Source organism: Heterodontus francisci, chromosome 36, assembly GCF_036365525.1.
Source record: "Heterodontus francisci isolate sHetFra1 chromosome 36, sHetFra1.hap1, whole genome shotgun sequence".
Taxonomy (NCBI): domain Eukaryota; kingdom Metazoa; phylum Chordata; class Chondrichthyes; order Heterodontiformes; family Heterodontidae; genus Heterodontus; species Heterodontus francisci.
This window is the reverse complement of record NC_090406.1, coordinates 45,874,747-45,898,458: the sequence shown is the minus strand read 5'-3', so window position 1 is coordinate 45,898,458 and position 23,712 is coordinate 45,874,747. Positions and strand designations below refer to the sequence as shown.

General features: G+C 45.3%; 1 protein-coding gene across 1 annotated transcript in view; it reads right to left on the bottom strand.

Moving 5' to 3' along the window:
• Positions 1 to 19,221, bottom strand: part of LOC137351415 (E3 ubiquitin/ISG15 ligase TRIM25-like) — a 48,100-nt gene extending 28,879 nt beyond the window's left edge. The window contains exons 1-3 of the mRNA XM_068015861.1: positions 18,658 to 19,221; positions 18,462 to 18,557; positions 16,738 to 16,971 (exon numbers count right to left, since the gene is read on the bottom strand). Of these exons, the coding sequence (XP_067871962.1) occupies positions 16,738 to 16,971; positions 18,462 to 18,557; positions 18,658 to 19,221 (894 nt within the window). The remainder of the gene's footprint in view (positions 1 to 16,737; positions 16,972 to 18,461; positions 18,558 to 18,657) is intronic.
• Between the last annotated feature and the right edge of the window lie 4,491 nt (positions 19,222 to 23,712).

Genomic DNA, 23,712 nt, shown 5'->3' with positions numbered 1-23,712 from the left:
TAATTGAACCCAGTCAAAGTAGCGGGAGTTCTCTAGTTGTGCTGGTACCAAAACCATTTACCCTAAAGATTGTATATGTTACAGGAAAGAGCAATGTAATTGCTGATGCTCTGTCCAGAATTTAAAGAAAGGGTATAATGGAGGAAAACAACTTGGAGATATAAAAATAATGTGCTTCCCTGTGTAAAATGTAAAATATTAACAATGGAAGTGTTTACAATATTATATGTTGACAATGTTGTAGAAAAATCATTACTATGTTATGTTTATAAAACACTGTGATATTTAATGTAGTGTCAGAAGGAATAAGGGGTGCACAGAGAGGAGACTTCGCCCGAGTAAGACGGAGTCAGAGTGTAAAGGTGGGAATTTGGTTCACGTGCTAAGTTCTGGTAGGTGTTTCTCAAGTTCAGTTTAGATTAAGAGTCAGGCTTTGACATAGAACTTTCAAACTTCAAGATAGTTAAATTACCTTGTTAAGCAGAGAGCTGCCTGGCAGTTACCTGTCAATCAGCTGAAAGTAGTTGGTTCAATAGGTGTTAATTACTGTAGCAGGAAGTTAAGCTAGCTAGTGACTCATCAGAGAGTCTATAAAAGCAGTCAGATTTTCAAACTGCATGGAGAGGAGACTTTGCCTGATTGAGACATATAATGTGAAGATGAGAATTTGGTTCATGTGGGAATTCGGTGCAGAGGGGGAAAGAGGTGTTTTTTCCAGCCTCCAGTAGCTGTAGAGGATGCAAGTTGCTTCCCTGAAATAGAGGGCAACTTGAGACAGTGACATCACAGTGACGCAGTGGTTAGTACCGCAGCCTCACAGCTCCAGCGACCCAGGTTCGGTCCTGGGTACTGCCTGTGCAGAGTTTGAAAGTTCTCCTTGTGACCGTGTGGGTTTCCATCGTGTGCTCCGGTTTCCTCCCACAGCCAAAGACTTGTAGATTGCTAGGTAAATTGCCCATTGTAAATAATGGGGGGAAGGGATCATGTGAGAGGAGATGTGGTAAATCAAAGGGAAACAACGAGGTAATAGAGCAGGTTAGTGATTTGGATAATAATAACCAGAGTGTGGCAGGAAGGGACAGGGCGCTCAAACATTAGACTGCACCAGCAGATAAGGCCAAAGATTGCAGAAATTTTATAAATACAGAGTTAAAGGCTCTGTATCTGAATGTGCACATCATTCATTACAAAATGGATGAATTGTTAGCACAGATAAAATATGCATGACCTGAGAGCCATTGCAGAGACCATGGTTGCAAGGTGACCAAGGCGGAGATCTGAATAGTGAAGGGTATTCAACATTCTAAAAGACAGGAAGCTAGGAAAAGGTGATGAGGATGTCATTAGTACAGTAGCGAGAGATGATTTTAGCTCAGAACAGCAAGATATAGAATCAGTTTGGGTAGAGATAAGAAATAGGAAAGGTAAGAGGGCACTTGTGGGAGTAGTTTATGGGCCCCCTAACAGTTGCCACACAGTAGGACAGAGTATACATGAAGAAATAAATGGGGCATGTAAGAAAGGTACTGCAAAGTCATGGGCGACTTTAATCTACATGTTGATTGGGTGAATCAGATTGGCAAAGGTAGTCTGGAAAATGAGTTCATAGTGTATTTGGGACAGTTTCTTAGAGCAATACGTTCTAGAGCCAACTAGGGAGCAGGCTATTCTAGACGTGATAATGTGCAATGAGACAGGATTAAACAATAACCTCATGGTAAAGGAGCCTCTAGGTGACAGTGATCATAACATAGAATTTCCAATCAATTTGAAGGGGAGAAGTGTGGGTCTAAGACTAGTGTTTTAAACCTAAATAAAGGTAATTACAAGGGTATGAAGGCAGAGCTAGCTAAAGTGAACTGGGAAACTAGGTTAAAAGGTAAGGATAGTAGAGATGCAGCAGCAGGTTTTTAAGGAGATATTTAATAACTCGCAGCAAAGAAAGGAAGATTCTTTGAGAAGGATGCATCATCTGTGGCTAAATAAGGAAGTTAAGGATAGTATCAAATTAAAAGAAACGTTCTACAAATCTGCAAAGATTAGTGGTAGGTCAGAAGATTGGACAGATTTAAGAACCAGCTAAGAGTGACCAAAAAAAAATTAAGAGGGAGAAAGTAAAGTATGAGAGAAAACTAGCTAGTAATATAAAAAGATAGTAAGAGTTTCTACAAGTATTTAAATAGGAAAAGAGTAACTAAAGCTAGTGCTGGTCCTCCAGAGGGTGAGTCGGGGGAATTAATAATGGAAAACAAGGAAATGGCAGAGGCATTGAACAGGTATTTTGTGTCTGTTTTCACTGTAGAAGACTTAGAAAACCTGTCAAAGATGCTTGAAAATCAAGAGGTAAAAGGGAGGGAGGAACTTGTAACATTCACCATCACCAGGGAAAAGGTACTGGGGAAACTATTAGACCTAAAGGCTGACAAGTCCCTAGGACCTGATGGCCTGCATCCTAGGGTCTTAAAAGAAGAGGCTGCAGAGATATCCATTATAAGCCCACCGACTCCCACAGCTACCTCGACTACACTTCTTCACACCCTACCTCCTGTCAGGACTCTATTCCATTCTCCCAGTTTCTCCGTCTCCGACGCATCTGCTCTGATGATGCTACCTTCCATGACGGTGCTTCTGATATGACCTCCTTTTTCCTCAACCGAGGATTTCCCCCCACTGTGGTTGACAGGGCCCTCAACCGTGTCCGGCCCATTCCCCGCACCTCTACCCTCACCCCTTCCCCTCCCTCCCAGAACTGTGACAGGGTTCCCCTTGTCCTCACTTTTCACCCCATCAGCCTCCATATCCAAAGGATCATCCTCCACCATTTCCGCCACCTCCAGCGTGATGCCACTACCAGTCACATCTTCCCCTCCCTTCCCCTGTCAGCATTCCGAAGGGATCGTTCCCTCCGCGACACCCTGGTCCACTCCTCCATTACCCCCACCACCTCGTCCCCGTCCCATGGCACCTTCCCCTGCAATCGCAGGAGGTGTAATACCTGCCCATTTACCTCCTCTCTCCTCACTATCCCAGGCCCCAAACACTCCTTTCAGGTGAAGCAGTGATTTACTTGTACTTCTTTCAATGTAGTATACTGTATTCGCTGCTCACAGTGTTGTCTCCTCTACATTGGGGAGACCAAGCGCAGACTGGGTGACCGCTTTGCGGAACATCTCCACTCAGTCCGCAAGCAGGACGCTGAGCTTCCGGTTGCTTGCCATTTCAACACTCCCCCCTGCTCTCATGCTCACATCACTGTCCTGGGATTGCTGCAGTGTTCCAGTGAACATCAACGCAAGCTCGAGGAACAGCATCTCATCTACCGATTAGGCACACTACAGCCTGCCGGACTGAACATTGAGTTCAATAATTTCAGAGCATGACAGGCCCCCCATTTTATTTTCATTTTTAGTTATTTTTTCTTCCTTTTTTTTACATTCTTTTTTACATTTTTTACAATTTTTTTTGCATTTATTTCATTTCATCTTAGTTTGTTCAGTTTGCTTACCCACTGTTTTTTTCAGGTTTGCACTTGCTGCTGTTCAATATTCAGTGTATTAACACCTAATCTGTACTAATGCTTTGTCTTTCAACACACCATTAACATATTGTTTGCCTTTGCTCCGTGACCTTTTGGTCAGCTATGTGGCCTGGTCCAATCTAGACCTCCTTTGTTACCTCTTGCCCCACCCCCACCTCACTTGCTTATAACCTGTGACTTTTCTAATATTTGTCAGTTCCGAAGAAGGGTCACTGACCCAAAACGTTAACTCTGCTTCTCTTTTCACAGATGCTGCCAGACCTGCTGAGTGGTTCCAGCATTTCTTGTTTTTATTTCAGATTTCCAGCATCCGCAGTATTTTGCTTTTATTATAGAGATAGTAGAGACTTTGGTTATAATTTTCCAAAATTCCTTAGATTCTGCAAGGGTCCCAGCGGATTGGAAAATAGCAACTGTAACACCTTTATTCAAGAAGGGAGGGAGACAGAAAGCAGGAAACTATAAGCCAGTTAGCCTAACATCTGTCACAGGGAGGAGCTAGAATCCATTATTAAGGAGGTTATAGCAGGATACTTAGAAAATCATAATGGAATCAGAGTCAACATGGTTTTGTAAAAGGGAAATCGTGTTGAACTAATTTATTAGAGTTATTCGAGGAAGTGATAAGCAAGGTGAATAAAGGAGAACCTGTAGATGTGGTGTACTTAGATTTCCAAAAGGCATTTGATAAGATGCCATATCAAAGGTTACTTCACAAGATAAGAGCACGTGGCGTAAGGCTTAACATATTAGTGTGGATAAAGGACTGGATAACTAACGGGAAGCAGAGAGTAGGGATAAATGGATCTTTTTAGGGTTGGCAAGCTGTAACTAGTGGAGTACCACAGGAATCAGCGCTGGGGCCTCAACTATTTACAATTATATCGATGACTTGGGTGAAGGGACCAAATGTATGGTAGCTAAATTTGCCAATTACATAATATAGGATGAAAAGTAAGTTGTCAAGAGGAGGTAAAGAGTCTACAAAAGGATGTAGATAGGTTAACTGAGTGGGCAAAATTTTGGCAGATGGAGTATAATGTAAGAAAATGTGAACTTGTCCACTTTGGCAGGAAGAACAGAAAAGAGGGATACCGTTTAAATGGAGAGAGATTGCAGAATTCAATGGTTCAGAAGGATCTGGGTGTCCTGGCACATGAGTCATAAAGGTTAGTATGCAGGCACAGCAAGTGATTAGGAAGGCAAATGGAATGCTGGCATTTATTGCAAGGGGAATTGAGTATAAAAGGAGATACATTTTACTGAAGCTGTACAGGACCTTGGTGAGACCGCATCTGGAGTCTTGCATACAGTTTTGATCTCCTTATTGAAATAGGATATAATTGCATTTGAAGCAGTTCAGAGAAAGTTCACTTGACTAATTCCGGGGATAAAAGGCTTATCTTATGAAGAAAGGTTGAATAGGTTGGGCCTAAACCCGTTGGAAGTTAGAAGAATGAGAGGTGATCTTATTGAAACATATAAGATCCTGAGGGGACTTGACAGGGTGGATGCAGGGAGGACGTTTCCTCTTGTGGGGGAGACCAGAACTAGGGGACACTGTTTAAGAATAAGAGGTCTCCCTTTTAAGACTGAGATGAGAAGATTTTTTTTTTTCACAGAGTGTCATTGGATTTATTCAAGGCTGAGTGAGATAGATTTTTGATAGACAAGGGAGTCAAGGGTTATGGAGGCAGACAGGAAAGTGGAGTTAAGACCACAATGAGATCAGCCATGATCTTATGGAATAGTGGAGCAGGCTCGAAGGGCCGAATGGCCTACTCCTGCTCCTATGTCCTCTGTTCCTAAGAATTCAGTGGAGACGTGTGATCTCACACCTACTCTCCCTCGAGACAAGACAGGGGTTCTGGTTACCATGTGTACAAGGAACCCAGATCAAAGACCATTTTGAAAACGGAATGCAATGTTGGTTGGTATCCTTCCATCTACAAAAGATGGTGGACATGCAGAAAATAATCCATTTAAGTGGGGTGTCTTCTCTTGGTGCACCTTTGCTGATGGCTGTGAAAGCCAATCCTGAGAGGCAGGTTCTTTCAGAAGTGCCACACATGAAGCTGCCAAGTGACGCTGTGAGTTGTTGTTTTCAGTGTTGGCGTCTGTTGCAACTGGTCATCATGGTAATGCACACCAGTCCACAGGATGTGTCACCATTTCCCTCTTTCGTCAGCTAGTGACTCCAGGTGCGATAGTTGACATTTAGGGCCTTCACATCACGCTTGCAAGCATCATTGAAGCAGAGCTTTGGGCACCCCAGTGGTCATCTGACCATCGCTACCTCACCATACAGAAGGTCCTTGGGTATGTGACCGTCTTCCATCCTGTGGACGTGTCCGATCCACCGAAGCTGCCTCTGTTTGATTAGTGCCAACGCACTTGGGAGCTCTGCCTTTGAGAGGACTGCCACATTTGTGATTTTGACCTGCCAGGATAGAGCCATAATGCGCTGCAGACAGTGAAGATGGAAATTATTGAGCTTCTTTTCCTGGTAGCTGTAAGTCACCCATGTTTCACAGCCATTCGGTAAGGTTCTGAGAACACAGGCCTTATAAACCATGAGCTTGGTCCTAAGGGTCAGCTTGGTGTTATCCCATGTGCGTTTTGCAAGTTGGCCAAAGGTGGTAGCTGCTTTCCCTATGCGTGTATCGTGCTCTGCATCAAATGACAGATTATCTGTCACTGTGGACCCAAGGTAGCAGAATTTGCTAACCACTTCCAGTGGGGTTATTTAGTGTGATCAGGGACAGAGATGCAACACCTTCTCCCGTGACCACGGTTTTCTTGATGCTTATAGTCAAGGAGAACAAGTTACAGGCACGGGAGAGTCAGTCCATGAATCTTTGTAGTTGAGTTTCCATGTCAGCGACTAGCACAGCATCATCAGCACAGAGGAATTCTCTGATCAGGATATGATGTGTTTTTGTCTTTGCTTTCAGCCTGGATAGATTCTAAAGCTTGCCATCTGACCTAGTGTGCAAGTAGACTCCTTCCATATCTGCAGGGAAGGTGAATATCAGGAGCATAGAGAAAAAGATGCCAAACAGAGTGGGGGCTAGGACTCAACCCTGTTTCATTCCATTTTTCACTCTGAAATAGTTGGGAAGTGGAGCCATCAAACTGTACAGTGCAGTGGATGTTGTCATAGAAGGAGCGGATGAGACTGAGGAGCTTCGGTGGACAGCCAATTTTTCCCAAAATCTTGTAGAACCCTGCTCTGCCGATGGTATCGAATGTAACACCTGAAGAACAATGGGTTTTGCTCTTCTAGATTCTCGCATTGTAAACAGGAAGACAGTTGAGTTGAAATTTAACACCTGGAAACAAAGGAAGGCCTGGGAGGTTCTGCTGTGGCCAGACTTGTGGACTCCTCATATTGAAAAAGGCAAATGACTATTGACTTTTGATTCTGGATAAATTCAACAGGCTTTCAGAAGTCTGGAGACTGGAAGACACAAGGACCAGCAGTGGCAGCCTCAGAAGAGAAAGAAAACATCTCTCAGTGATATAGTGGAAGGCTGCGAACACTTGAACCCAATTCAAAAGCCGAGTTTTGCAGAGGGAAATAAAATACCAATCGGGTCACCAGAGATCACCTTATTCACAGAAGTCCAGGTCAAAAGTGCTTAGAAGAAGTGAACAAAAAGGACATTGACTTTGAGGAGGACTGGGAGATCCAACCCATTGCAACTGGGAGGAATTTGGGACTTTTAACTGCAAAGATATCGCTTTAATGAGGACACTGTCATGTATAAATGTGGTATAGGGTTTTCAAGTGGTTTAGTAAGTTAAAGGGAAATAGCTTTCTCTGTAATTTAGTGTACTAGCTACTTACAAAGTACTGTCTCGTTATTAATTTTTAGCTTAATTATTATAGTAGAAGACTTAAAATGTGAAATCTTGTGTACTTTTAAAAATTGGTCTGGGGAGTTCATATCTCTTGTTTTAACTTTAATGGTCTCGCTGAGGTCATAACACTCCCTCCACCACTGGTGCACAGTGGCAAGCGTGTACTATCAACAAGATGTACAGCAGCTACTTGCCAAGCCTCCTTCGACAGCACCTTCCAAACCTATGACCTCTACCATCTACAGCAGGGTTGCCCAATCTTTTCGGGCGGACGGCCGCATTACGATTTTTGCTCAGCCTGGGAGGGCCGGTGAACAAACTTCGAACGATAAAGGCATTTAAAAATTATCTCACTAATAACAACAACAGATGTGCATTATTGTGAAGAAGCTTTAAATGAGAAGACTAATTTATTGACCTACTTTCTCATCACTATGTTGAAAGCTGATTTAGTGACATACCTGGAATTGTTTTTGCTTGCATAAGTAGTCAATCTCTGCCCACACACTTGATGTAGTGATGCAGAGTATTGTGGATAGAATTCCATCTGTCAGGAGTGATCTTGATCTCTCTGTCTCCCCCTGTGTTACCCCCTCTCTGTGTTGTTCCCCCCCATTTCCCTCTCTCTGGTTTCCCCCCATCTCCCTCTCTCTGGTTCCCCCTTCCACCTCTCCCTCTCTCTCTGGGTCTCCACCCCCCCCCCCCCCACCCTCCCCCTTTCCCTCTCTCTTTGGGTCCTCCCCCCTTTCCCTCTCTCTCTGGGTCCCCTCCCCCCTCTCTGTCTGGGTCCCCGCCTCTCTCTCTCTACCCCCCCCCCCCCGAGTTTTCTCTCTTCCCCCCCCACCCTCCCTCTCTCTCTCTCTCTGGCGCTCTCTCTCTCTCCCTCACCAGCAACCCCCCCCCCCCCCCCGCCCTCCCCTCTCTGTCTCTCTGTCTCTGGCTCTCTCTCTCTCCTCCTCCCCCCCTGACAGTTGCACTGAGCAGGAACACTCAGCACAGCAGCTTTGTGCTCGGTCAGTTTGTTTAAAAACATCGGACTGAGTTTCACAGCTGCTGAAGCAGAAATGCGCTTCCCAACATCGGACAGTTTTGGAGTTTTCCGGTCGGCTTTTTAAAAAAAAAAGTCGGAAACCCCCCCAAATCTGTCAAAGTTGGGAAGCGCATTCCTGCTTCAGCAGCTGTCAGCTATGAAACTGACAGTGTGATGTTTTTGAAAAGGCAAAAAGACAATAATGGGGAAATTCTCATCTCCAGTCACAGACCCTGGGGAGGATGAGGAACGGCCCCGGGTACAGGGGCACCCGCGGGATGGATCCTGGCCCATGGGCCATATGTTGGACAACACTGATCTAGAGCAACAAGGGCAGCAGGCACGTGGGAACACCATCACCTGCAGGTTTCCTCCAAGCCACACACCATCTTGATTTGGGACTATATCACCATTCCCTCACTGTCGCTGGGTCAAAATCCTGGAACTCCCTCCCTAACAGCACTGTTGGTGTACCTACCCCACATGGACTGCAATGGTTGAAGAAGGCAGCACACCACCATCTTCTCAAGGGCAATTAGGGATGGGCAATAAATTCTGGCCTAGCCAGCGATGTCCACATCCCATGATGAATTCAAAAAAGTTGGTCCTCCTCAACTTTCAGGCTAGTTCTGCAGTAGGTTAGTTGTTTTTCATTTGCGGCAAATGCTCAGTCACCTTTGTGGCAATTATTCTGCTGCTAATTTTAGTCCCACAGCTGCATCAGTTCCACAAATGAGATTCGCAATGGGAATCACTCCTTTCATCCACCCTTACTGGTTCACTGGAGCTCTTACTGCACCTTTGAAACTTAATTCTGCAACACAGCTCATTGCCCATAGACCCTGTACAGCCATTCCATATGTATGTGCAAAACACTGTGGGTAATACAGGTAGGTACACTGGAAAGTTGGATGCTCATTGAAAATGATAACATCTAACTTCAATATTAGACTACATGTTTAATGTGGGCTCTTTAATTTTTTTTTTTGCAGGCTAACTTGAGGGAATGATCTCCCCCAAAATACCCTGGGTCAAAATCCTGGAACTTCCTTCCTAACAACACTGTGGGTGTACCTACACCACACGGACTGCAGCGGTTCAAGAAGGCGGTTCACCACCACCTTCTCAATGGTAATTAGGGATAGGCAATAAATGCTGGCCTGGCCAGTGATGCTCACATCCCGTGAAACAACAAAAATACCCTAGCCATTATGCCGTATAAACTGGCACAAATGAGGCATAATGAAGTCGAAACTGGCTTGCACAATGTGATAGCCAGAAGTGGCAGATATGATTATTTCATTGGAGACATGATAGAAGGGGAAGAGTGAGCAATGAAGCCTTCCATGGCTGTTACACTAGCAAAAAAAAGGGCCGGAGCCCGAAAGCAGCAGTTACAGAAGGGCCATTACTTGGTATTTTTGCGGCACAAATGTCATTTCATCAAAATAAAAAAATCAGATCGCTTGTATAATGGTGACCTGCTCTGCCAATTTCCTGCCTATGTAGTGAAGGTGAATATTAGCCCAAGAGCGGGTGAAGTTCCTCTTGATGAACTTGGTAATGGATGTCGCTATGCTCTTACTGTATTCTGTGCACTATTTTAATGCACCATTCCTCTGCTTGCTTGAATTGGGTTAATGAATGTGTTAAATTAATGGCATCACAATTGTAACAAATAACACAGAAAGCAATTTTACTTCAAAGATTGACACAATCTGCATTGACAGTTAAAAATAAAGGCTCATGTTTTATTTTTCTGATGGTATAAACTGGGTAAAGCAACAGCAAAAGAAGTATAAGAGTGAGGTAATACAACTGTATTGAAGTTCTCATAATTAACAATCCCAGCTTTCCAAATCTTCAAGCCTGTAAACCACAAGGGATAGCGAATTATCCTAATTGGATTTAATTAGTATCTGTATGTTTAGTTAATTAGGAAGTTCAAAATCTGAACCTAGAAATTATTGTAACTGAGCGTAGATTACTCTCCATTGTTCAGGATCTTCATTAACCCATGTCTTTGCTGCTCTCCTAGCCTGTATTATCCCCATAGGACCATGAGCCATCCAATATAGCAGTAGGACCAAGAATCAAGAATTATGAGTTAACATTGCTGTGTAGTTGTTTAATCCCCTGAGAGAGTACAAAGCACCTCAGCACATCACCAATGTTCCTGCAGGTGTCATCTATGGCTCAGTGGTAACACTCTTGCCTCTGAGTCAGAAGGTCATCGATTCAGATTCCAGGTCAGAATCATAAGCATGTATAGAGCGTAAATGCCAGCATAGACTGGGTGGGCCGAATGGCCTGTTTCTGTGGTGTAGATATTATGTACATTCTCCATGGTGTCCTAGTCAATATTTATCCCTTAACTAACATCACTCATCAAAGCAGATTAGCGAGTTATTTACCTCATTGCTGTTTGCTGTGGGTCTTCACTGTCAACAAATTAGTTGTTGAGTTAACAGTGACTTGATTTCAATTGGCTGGAAAGCACTTTGTGATGTCCGGAGGCTATGAAATGCAAGTTTTACTATCAGTCGAAGTCTCCGACCTCATTCAAAAAGGCCACGCTGATATCGGTGGGAACGAGTTGAGGACAGCAAGGATGGAAGCTACACAGCACTCATGGCTGACACCACAATGGTCAGCCATGCAAGGCATGATCTCGTGCTCCCATGTGCTTAACGGCAAGCTCTATTTGTACAGAGCCTGAGTCAGAAAAGCTGGGCTCCAATGTTGTGGCCCTGCCTCTAACGCATGCTCCCCATGAGTGCAGTTTCCCGACTGGGATCATGGGACTGTGCAGTCACAAAGTCTTTCTACTAAGTGACTGCCATACAGATGCACACTGGAACTGAAGAACATCTCACATTGTGTAGTGGAAATATGTGGGCGGCCGAGGCAGCAGTTTGAAATTTTGTTCCCTTCTGTTTTTTTCCAGCAAGGAATGAAGAACAATCAGTAAGCAAGTCTGCAGCTCCCAGCCTACTATGTCTTAATCACCATGTCAGCCAAGCTGCTACACTGAGGATGTAAATAGCGAGGTTAAGGAGGTGGCACAGGGTTGACTCACAGTGTACTTGTGTAGAGATGTGAGTGGTGTTCACTGTTCAGAGATAAGCACTTACTGGCAGGGGGTCCTGCTGCAGTGCTGAGGCATTCCAATCTCCTAGGAATTGCTTGCACATAGAGATTGCTATTTGAGCTAAATTAACCATCACTTGCATCCATGCAAAAACACAGCCAGGTCTTGGGAAGACTAAAGAGCAGGCCATAACCAGGATTTACACAGTATAAGATGAATAGTTGCCTATACCACTAGAGTTGCCAACCCTCTGGATTGGCCTGGAGACCCCCAGAAATAAAGATTAAGCTTGCGGACACTCCAGCGAGCAATTCGTTAGAAAAATCATTGGGACATTTTCTCCTCCTGTTTCACCTGGCTAGAATCAGCAACAGTAGGGCTGCAATGCTCCCAAGTTGAAATGCAGCCCTGGTAATGTGCACTCCACTACTACACCACAGTGGTTTATTGGCCACAGAGGACTTCACATTTTGAATGGGAAGGGATGTAATGAAGCCTCCCAGCATATGGTCCAGCCAAAGTCACCATGGAGTATGTGACCACTCCTGTGGCATCGGCAGGCCTCATTGGCATGAGTCATTGAGACAGTGGCAGCACCCCTCGTGAACGCTTACACTGCTGTTATAGAGGCCTGGGACCTTAGGACTGGTTAGAGATTGATTCCAGACAACTTTGAATGAGGGATTATAGACCTGAGTTCAATAAATGGAATCTTTCTATTTCACATTCGAGAGAACAGCAGCATACTGGTAATGGTACTAGACTAGTAATCTAGAGGTCTGGCCTAATGCTCCAGAGACATGAGTTCAAATCCGACGGCAGCTGGGGAATCAATTAATGAAATAAATTTGGAATAGGAAGCTAGTCTCAGTAATGATAATTATGAAACGACCGGATAGCTGTAAAAACCCATCTGGTTCACTCACATCCTTCAGGGAAGGAAATCTGCTGTCCTTACCCAGTCTGGCCTACATATGACTCCTCAGATACTGAAGCAGCCCATGTCCAGATGCAGCAAGCCCTAGACAACATCCAGGATTGGGCTGATAAGTGACAAGTAACATTTGCACCACACAAGTGCCAGGCAATGACCATCTCAAACAAGAGAGAATCTTACCATCTCCCCTTGACATTCAATGGCATTACCATCACTGGATCCCCCATTATCAACATCCTGGGGGTTATCATTGACCAGAAACTGAACTGGACCAGCCACATAAATGCTGTGGCTACAAGAGCAGGTCAGATGCCGGGAATCCTACGGCGAGTAGCTCACCTCCTGTCTCCCCAAACCCTGTCCACCGTCTACAAGGCACAAGTCAGGAGTGTGATGGAATACTCTCCACTTGTCTGGATGGGTGCAGCTCCAACAACACTCAAGATGCTCGACACCATCCAGGACAAAGCAGCCAGCTTGTGCAGCACCCCATCAACTACCTTCAACATTCACGTCCTTCACCACCGATGCACAGTGGCAGCAGTGTGTACCATCTACAAGATGCACTGCAGCAACTCACCAAGGCTCCTTTGACAGCACCTTCCAAACCTGTGACCTCTACCACCTAGAAGTACAAGGGCAGCAGATGTCTGGGAACAACCACCACCTGCAAGTTCCCCTCCAAGTCACACACCGTCCTGACTTGGAACTATATCGCCGTTCCCTCACTATTGCAGAGTCAAAATCCTGGAACTCCCTTCCTAACTGCAATGTTGGTGTACCTACTCCCCAAAGACTGCAACAGTTCAAGTAGGCTGCTTATCACCATTTCTCAAGGGCAATTAGGGATGGGCAATAAATGCTGGCCTAACCAGCGATGCCCACATCCCATGAACAAGTAAAAGAAAAGTCCCACAGCAATGTGGTTGACTCTAAATTGCCTTCTGAAATGGCCTAGCAAGCCACTCAGTTGTATCAACCCGGTACAGGAAAGTTGAATAAGAATAAGAATAAAACCGGACAGACCACCCTGCATCAACCTCGGGCACCGGATACGACAATGGCACACCCTGTCCAGTTGACCCTGCAAAGTCCTTCTTATTAACATCTGGGGACTTGTGCCAAAATTGGGAGAGCTGTCCCACAGACAAGTCAAGCAGCAGCCTGACAGTCCTGCAGAATCATACTATCCAGCCAGTACGCCAGACTGCTCCATTACCATCCCTGGATATGTCCTGTCCCACTGGCAGAAGTGGTGGCACAGTGGTATACAGTCGGGAGGGAGTTGCCCTGGGAGTCCTCAACATTGACTCCAGATCCATGAAGTCTCATAACATCATGTCAAACATGGACAGGGAAACCTCCTGCTGATTACCACCTACTGCCCTCCCTCCCAGCTGATGAATCAGTGGTCCTCCATGTTGAACACTACTTGGAAGATGTACTGAGGACAGCAAGGGCACAGAATGCACTCTGGTGAGAGATTCATTGTTGATCACCTAGAGTGGCTCAGTAGCACCATTACTGACTGAGCTAGCCGAGTCCTGAAGGACATATGGTGAGAGAACCAACAAGAGGCAAAAACCTATTTGATGGCGTTCTCACCAATCTACCTGTCAAACATGCAACTGTCTATGACAGTATTGGTAGGAGTGACTACCGCTCAGTCCTTGTGGAGACGGAGTCCCATTTTCACACTGAGGACACCCTCCATCGTGTTGTGTAGCACTATCACTGTGCTAAATGGGCCAGATTCAGAACAGATCTAGCATGTCAAAACTGGGCATCCATGTGGCCATCAGCAGCAGCAGAATTGTACTCAACCACAATCTGTAACCTCATGGCCCAGCATATCTCACTCTACCATTACCTTCAAGCTAGGGGATCAACCCTGGTTCAATGATGAGTGCAGGAGGACATGCCAAGAGCAGCACCAGGCATACCTCAAAATGAGGTGTCAACCTGGTGAAGCTACAACACAGGACTACTTGTGTGCCAAACAGCAGAAGCAGCATGCTATAGACAGAGCTAAGCGATCTCACAACCAATGGATCAGATCTAAGCTCTGCAGTCCTGCCACATCCAGTTGTGAATGATGGTGGACAATTAAACGACTAACCGGAGGAGGAGGCTCCACAAATATCCCCGTCATCAATGATGGGGGAGCCCAGAAATTCAGAGCAAAAGATAAGGCTGAAGCATTTGCAACCATCTTCAGCTGGAGGTGCCAGGTGGATGATCCATCTCGGCCTCCTCCTGAAGTCCCCAGCATCACAGCATCGTCAGACAATTCGATTCACTCCAGATGATATCAAGAAACGTCGAGCATACCGGATAGAGCAAAGGCTATGGGCCCCGACCACATCCTGGCTGTAGTGCTTAAGATTTGTGCTCCAGAAATAACTGTACCCCTAGCCAAGCAGTTCCAGTACATCTACAACACTGGCATCTACCCAACAACATGAAAATTTGCGCAGCTATGTCCTGTCCACAAAAAGCAGGACAAATACAAATCTGGCCAATTACTGCCCCATCAGTCCACTGTCGATCATCAGCAAAGTGATGGCAGTTGTGATCAACAGTGCTATGAAGCGACACTTACTCAGTGGAGTCAAACCTAACACAAAGGAAGATGGTTGTGCTTGTTGGAGGCCAATCATTTCAGTCCCAGGACATCACTGTAGGAGTTCTTCAGGGTAGTGTCCTCGGCCCAACCACCTTCACCTGCTTCATCAATGACCTTCCCTCCATTATGTGGCCAGAAGTAGTGATGCTCGCTGATGATTGCACAGTGTTCAGCACCATTCACAACTCTTCAGATAATGAAGCAGTCTGTGTCCATATGCACCAAGACCCGGACAGCATTCAGGCATGGGCTAATAAGTGGCAAGTAATATTTGTACAACACAAGTGCTAGGCAATGACCATCTCCAACAAGAGAGAATATAACCATCTCCCCTTGATATTCATTGGCATTACATTGCTGAATCCTCCACCATCAACATCCTGGGGGGTGGGGGGGGGGGGGGGGTGCGGTTACCATTGACCAGAAACTTAAATACTGTGGCTACAAGAGCAGGTCAGAGGCTGGGAATTCTGTGGCCAGTAACTCACCTCTTGGCTCCCCAAAGCCTGTCTACCATCTACAAGGCACAAGTCAGGAGTGTGATGGAATACTCCCATGGGAACACCATCAAGGTTCCCCTCCAAATCACACACCATTCTGACTCCTTCACTGTCTCTGGGTCTAAATCCTGGAACTCCCTCCCTAACAGCACTGTTGGTGTACCTACACCACACGGACTGCAGTGATTGAAGAAGGCGGCTCACCACCACCTTCTCATGGGCAATTAGGGATGGGCAATAAATGCTGGCCTTGCCAGCGCTGCTCACATCCCATGGAAAAAATAAAAATCTCTCACATCCCACGATACCTGAAGAGCCTGCTTCAGCGTGTGTTTGATAATTATTCTGCTTGTGGCCTGTGTCCTGTTGTGCCTTTATTCTGCTGCTGTCTATGCACCATTCCTTCATCTCCCAGGAGTCTTTCTCCCTTCAAATAAAGGTGCCACTGATGATTGCCTTAAAAGAGGCATTGTGGGAGTTGCTTGGGGAGCAAGCATTGTTATTATGGGCTGGTGGTTGCATACCAGCAACATATTAATGGAATGAGGCCTATGTGGTTCAGAAAGGGCATTGTAATGTGCACAGGGGCCCAAATAGGCTCTATGGCTCAAAGACCAGGCGAATTATGCTACTCTATCATACTATTGCTGATGAATGATGAAAGTGGTGATGTTGTTGGCCATGAATAATACATCTGTGAGCTCCTTACACATTTGTGGATAGCAAACCTACTGACACTGCAGGTATTACCAATGCACGACTGGAAGGAAGGCAACACAATGAACACCGAGAACTGTGGACACTGTAACAGACAGTGGCAGCAGCTTTTGCATGTCTTTTGTGCGTGCAGGTCTTCATGGCACATTTCTGACACACCTTCATTTAGTCTCAGCCTCCTAAGGCACATGAAGTGTGAACAACACTGCTAGGAATACATGAACACTTTATAATGTACAAACTTAAATGCAAATAACTACTTGAACAGGAATAAAACTGTGTATCCTCTATAAAGTATATTACCTGAATAAACACACTTTACCTATATAAACATTATCCAAATAACCTTACAGTACCTGAATAAACCACGCATTACCCAAATAACTGTGCATTACCTGTATAAACCTCACATTACCATATTACCTTACATTTACCTGTATAAATGCAAGCTTCTCCCTCTTCTGTGAAAGGTCAGTGAGATTGACCAGACACATCTCAAAGAATTTAATTTCCTTCTCCAGCTTTCGGATGTGAGCATCAATTGCTGCTGTCACACGACTCTGCTCCTTATCAAGACATAGGAAAACATCTCGCTCTTCATTTTCAATATGTTTCCTCAATGCATCGTACTTCTCCTTCACTTCCCTCTTAGTTTCTGTTATCAGACTCTTAAGAGATGGGTTAGCTTTAGTTATTAATCTATAGATTATTTCACTGTAAGTACATGTCACATTGCACACCACGTTTCTGGAATTGCAAAACTAAAATTGAGGTAGAACACCACACTATTTAAAGAATGGAGTATGTATGATGGGTTTGTACTGAAGATTCCCCTCCTTTCCTCGTCCAAAGGCAGCAACATGCTGGCGTACTCTATTAACATGCTCAGATAGTCATTCTTCATGTGTAAGCCTCAACAGTGTTGATGGGGTCTTTAACTATAACAGGCATCACAATCAAACCTAATCCAAAATAGCCATTGTTTGAGCTTAAAGAACCGGCTCTTGGGATGAATCATCAGACACAATTTACTAGAATATAACAAACCAGAAATTTAACCTCCATGGTGATGATGTTGATGCCAATGGTGTTCACACTGTGCCTTCGACACAGTGTAATGTCCCCACTGCACTTCACATGGGCATAAGGAAAAATAAACAATGAGCCAAAGGAGGAGAGATAAGGAAGGAGAACCAAATGTCTGGTCAAAGGGGTGAGTTGTAAAGGAGGTGGAGAAGCAGAGGGGCAGAGGAAGGGAATTTCACCAAGTATGATCCATGTGTCTGAATGCACGGCTATTGGGTGAAGGGTGGGGAGGATGTACCATCAGCCAAAGGCAAAGGAATGGAGAGTCCAGGGTTGGAGGTGGGGGGAAGCGATATTGTAAGATTGTGGGAGATTACAGAGGTAGGGAGAAAGCAAGGCCTTTTCAGGATTTAAGCATAATGATGAGTTTTAAAAATATTATACATTGAGAAACTTGAGCCAATGTAGATCAGCAAATATGGGTGAGTAGGTCTTGGTACAAGATAGGATAGAGGCAATGGAGGGTGGAGGATGGGAAGGTAGCCAAGAGAGCACCAGAGTAATGGAAAGTGGAAGTACCAAAAGCCTGTATATCAGATGGGCTAAGGTGGATGTGGAGGGTGAGTGATGTTATGGAGGTGGAACTAGGCAGTCTTTGTGATGGAGAGGATATGGGGTTGGAAGCTCATTTGGGCTGAACATAAAACCAATGTTGAGAATTCTCTGGTTTGGCCTGAAACCCTGGCTGGACAGGGGATGGAGTCAATGGGAAGAGAATTGGAGTTTGTGGCAAGGGTTTTGGTCTTCTCAATGTTTGGCTGACAGACATTATGGTTCCTCCAGAATTGGATGTCAGACCTTCAGGAAAGTTTTGTTGAACTGGCATGGGGAAGGGGTCGAGCAACAGAGAGAGCTGAACAGGTGGTCTCCAACTGCACAACAAATCAATGAGCTCCTCACAATTGTTCAAGATGATAGTGGAGGGGTAGGGGACAAGGCTTTAAGAAGGCAGTTGGGAGTGGCAGGAGTGGAGAGGTTACCTTCGAGTCAATTAACCCGAATTATCTCCGATTAGCCTGAAGTGAATGACAATGAGCGGTTAACCTCAACAAAGTGCAGAATTGAAACCCACCTGAGTGTTCAGCTTCTGTGTGTGAAGATCACAGAGAGAAACCTGGATCGATGCAACATTTTGCTGTATGGTCTTGAGCTGAAGTTGTAAGTTATCCTAATATAATCAACAGATATAGAGCCACGTTAGTCTGGCGTTCCTGCCCACCAAGAGAGAAAGGAAGAGGTGGAGAGCCGGGTTATTAACACACACCTACCCTCAGCTCCTTCTCTCCCTCACTGATGCTGCCACAGCTGTGGTTCTTGTGCTTCCCGATTAGAGTGCAGAGAGTGCAGACACACACTTTATCATCCTTACAGTAAATGTCCAGCAGCCTCTCGTGTTCTATGCATTTCCACACTGACAGATCTGCCGATGTATCTACCAGTGGGTGGTTCTGAAAGACGCCGTTCCCTGTGTGCAGCTTGAGATGCATGGGACACATGGAGGCTTCACATTTCAGGCAGGTTTTGACGGCTGCCTGCTGGCTGCGGATGCAGTAGCTGCACAGGACGCCGCTCTGAGCCGTCTCCAGGCCCAGGTACTCGCCAGCCACCTTGGCCAGCTTGAAGTTTCTCTCCATGGGGGGCTTGGGCCGCTCCCCAGCTCGGCACTCGGGGCAGCGGGGAAGCTCCGAGCCCGACTCCGGCAAGGACTCTTCAAGACAGCAGCGGCAGAAGCTGTGCTTACAGGCCAGTGTCACTGGATCGATGTAGATCTGCAGGCAGATGGGGCAGGTTAACTCCTCGTCCAACCATTGCTGAGATGCAGCAGTTGCCATGGTTTAGCCCAGAATAGAAAGGGGAAAGTGTCACACTGTGTTCCACAACGCCTCAGCGCTCAAACGCATGCTAAATCGGAGCAATGTGTTAGCTAGCGAGACAGGGGTTTGCTTCTTGCGCCGATAAATAATAAATGCAAGCGACCTTTAATATTAACAGCAACTTTCATAAAGAGGAAAACACTTCCAGACCCATTAACTCACAGATTTTCTTCGCAGAGGCAGCTTTAGTCTCCAGACCAAACAACGCAGAAATCCACATCGGCACACTATGTTTCTCTGTATCTAATGTGTGCATTTATTCCCTGGAGGGACACACTCCATTTACCAAAGAGCAGGCAACTTTACAGAGAATTACATAGAATTTCCAGCAGAGAAACAGGCCAGTCGGCACTACTGCTTTCCGCCAGTGTTTCTGCTTTCCAGAAGCTTCCTCCCACTCTTAATTACCTCCTCCCACTCTTCCTCTATTCTCCCCTAAAATGCATCACTCTTCCCTGCTTCAGCCACTCCTTGTGGCAGCCAGTTCCACATTCTCACTACTCTCTGCGGAAAGAAGTTGCTCCTAGTTTCTATTCATGGATATTATATATTTATTCCTCCTTGTTCTGCATTCACCCACAAATAGGAACAGCTTCTCCAAGTCAGGTGTTTGTGGATTCAAGTCCCACTCTACTGACTGAGTACATAAATGAGACTGACACTCCCGTGCAGTATTGAAGGAACACTGTCCGAGATGTTCCCCTGAGGGGTGATGTTAAACCCCGGCCCCAAGGTGGATGTAAAAGATCCAATAGCACTATTTTTAAGATGAGCAGGAGAATTCTCCTCAGTGTTCTGGCCAATACTTATCCCTCAATCAACATGACAAAACATTAAAATAAAAGCAAAATACTGCAGATGCTGGAAATCTGGAATAAAAACAGAACGTGCTGGAAATACTCAGCAGGTCAGGCAACATCTGTGGAGAGAGAAGCAGAGCTAACGTTTCTGGTCTGTGACTTTTCATCAGAACTGGCAAAGGTTAGAAATGTAATAGGTTTTAAACAAGTAAAGTAGGGGTGGGGGAAAACAGAACAAAACGGAAGATGTGTGATTGGACCGAAAGCCGGAGAGATTAACCGACAAGGTCATGGGACAAAGGCAGAGAGACTGTGATAATGTTGTAGTGAAAGACAAAGCATTAGTGCAGAGAGAGAGTGTGTTAGTGACAGAATAATGAGCAGCCCTAGCCAAAAGCTGCAACATTAAAAAAAGTAGGCAGGCACATGGTTAAAAAAAAGATGGAAGAAAATAAAATAAAAGAGGGCCAGTCATGCTCTGAAATTATTGAACTCAATGTTCAGACTGGTAGGCTGTGGCGTGACTAACCAGTAAATGAGATGCTGTTCCTCGAGCTTGCGTTGATGTTCACTGGAACACTGCAGCAATCCCAGGACAGAGATGAGAGCAGGCGGGAGTATTGAAATGGCAAGCAACCGGAAGCTCGGGGTCCTGCTTGCGGACCAAGCAGAGATGTTCCGCAAAGCGGTCACCCAGTCTGCGTTTGGTCTCCCCAATGTAGAGGAGACCACATTGTGAGCAGCAAATACAGTATACTACATTGAAAGAAGTACAAGTAAATCATTGCTTCATCTAAAAGGAGTGACTGGGGCCTCGGATAGTGTGGAGAGAGGGGGTAAAAGGGCAGATATTACACCTCCTGCGATTGCATGGGAAGGTGCCGTGGGAAGGGGACGACGTGTTGGGGGTAATGGAGGATTGGACCAGGGTGTCGCGGAGGGAACAATCCCTTCAGAATGCTGACTGGGGAGGGGAGGGGAGGATGCGTTTGGTAATGGTGGAAATGGTGGAGGGTGATTCTTTGGATGTGTAGGCTGATGGGGTGGAAAGTGTGGACGAGGGGAGCCCTGTCGCTGTTCTGGGAGGGAGGGGAAGGGGTGAGGATAGAGGCATGGTAAATGGGTTGGACACGGTTGAGGGCCCTGTCAACCACAGTGGGGGGGAATCCTCGGTTGAGGAAAAAGGAAGGCATATCAGAAGTGCATCAGAGATGGAGAAATTGGGAGAATCCAGTCCTACTCAGGCCCCCTCCCCCAACTCTTTTTCTGGTACATTGATGACTGTATTGGTGCCCTTTCCTGCTCCCGCCCCGAACTGGAAAACTCTATCAACTTTGCTTCCAATTTCCACCCTTCTCTCACCTTCACATGGTCCATCTCCGACACTTCCCTTCCCTTCCTCGACTTCTCAGTCTCCATCTCTGGGGATAGACTGTCCACTAATATTCATTATAAGCCCACCAACTCCCACAGCTACCTCAACTACACTTCTTCACACCCTGCCTCCTGTAAGGACTCCATTACATTCTCCCAGTTTCTCCATTTCTGACGCATCAGTTCTGGTGATGCAACCTTCCATACCAGCGCTTCTGATATGTCTTCCTTTTTCCTCAACCAATGATTCCCCCGCACTGTGGTTGACGGGACCCTTGGCCGTGTCCGACCTATTTCCCACACTTCTGCCTTTGTCTTTCACCACACCATTAGCATACTCTCTTTACCTTTGTCCCATGACCTTGTCAGTTAATCTCTCCAGCCCTCTGACCTATCACACATCTTCCCTTTTGTTCTCTTCCCCCCCCCCCATCCCCACTTTATTTGTTTAAAACCTATTACATTTCTAACCTTCACCAGTTCTGATGAAAGGTCACAGACCTGAAACATTAACTCTGCTATTATCTCCACAGATGCTGCCAGAACTGCTGAGTTTTTCCAGCACATTCTGTTTTTATTATTTATGGCAAAACATTAACATTGATAAAGAGGAGGTATTAGAAAGCAAGCTGTACTTAAAAGTTGATAAATCACCAGGACCAGATCAAATGCAACCGAGGATGCTGAGGGAAGTAAGGGTGGAAATTGCAGAGGCACTGGCCATAATCTTCCAATCCTCTTTAGATACAGGGTGGTGCCAGATGATTGAAGAATTGTAAATGTTACACCCTTGATCAAGACCTTGTTCAGCAACTACAGGTCAGTCTGTTTAACTTTGGTTTTGGGAAAGCTTTTAGAAACAATAATTCGAGACAAAATTAACAGTCACTTAGAGAAATGTGAATTAGTTAAGGAAAGCCAGCATGGATTTGTTATGGGCATATCATGTTTAACTAATTTGATTCAGTTTAGAAGTAACAGAGAGGGTTGATGAGGGTAAAGCAGTTGATGTGATGTACATGGACTTCCAAAAGGCTTTTGATGAAGTGCCACAAAACAGGCTTGTCAGCAAAGTTGAAGCCCATGGAATAAAAGGGACAGTGGCAGCATGGACACGAAGTTGCCTGAGTAACAGGAAACAGAGAGTAGTGGTGAATGGTTGTTTCTTGAACCAGAGGAAGGTATACAGTGAGGTAATAGCACCACTTCTTTTCTTGATCTATATTAGTGACCTAGATTTGGGTGTTGCAGGCACAATTTCAAAACTTGGAAGTATTGTGAACTGTGAGGACTTCAAGAGGACAAAGACAAACTGGTGAAATGGGCGGACATGTGGCTGATGAAATTTAATGCAGAGAAGTGTGAAGTGATATATTTTGGTAGGAAGAATGAGGAAAAGCAATAGAAACTAAAGGGTAAAATTCTAAATGGGGTGCAGTAGCAGAGGGACCTGGGGGGTATATGTGCACAGACCATTGAATGTGGTAGGGCAGGTTGAGAAAGCAGTTAATAAGGCATACAGAATCCTGGACTTTATAAATAGAGGCATAGAGTACAAAAGCAAGGAAGTTATGGTGAATCTTTATAAAACACTGGTTTGGCCTCAAAAGGAGTACTGTGTCCAGTTCTGGGCACCACATTTTTGGATGGATGTGAAGGCATTGGCTGGGTACAGCAAAGATTACAAGAATGGTTCTGGGGATGCATAAGAACATAAGAAATAAGAGCGGGAGTAGACCATTTGGCCCCTTGAGCCTGCTCCACCATGGCTGATCTGATTGTAGCCTTAACTCCACTTTCTTGCCTGTCCCCCATAACCCTTTACTCATTTGTAGATCAAAATCAGTCTAGCTCATCCTTGAATATATTCAATGACCCAGCCTCCACTGCTGTCTGGGGTGGAGAATTCCAAAGATTAACGACCCTCTGAGAGAAAAAATTCCTCCTCACCTCCGTCTTAAATGGCAGACCCCTTATTTAAAACTGTGCCCCCTAGTTCTAGATTCTCCCACAAGGGGAAGCATCCTCTCAGCATTTACCCTGTCAAACCCCCTCAGATTCTTAAATGTGTCAATAAGATCACCTCTTATTCTTCTAAACTCCAATGAGTATAGACCCAAACTGCTCAACATTTCATCATAAGACAACCCCTTCATCCCAGGAATCAGCCTTGTGAACCTTCCCTGAACTGCCTCCAATGCAAGTATGTCCCTCCTTAAATAAGAAGACCAAAACTGTATGCAGTAATCTAGGTGTGATCTCACTAAAGCCCTGT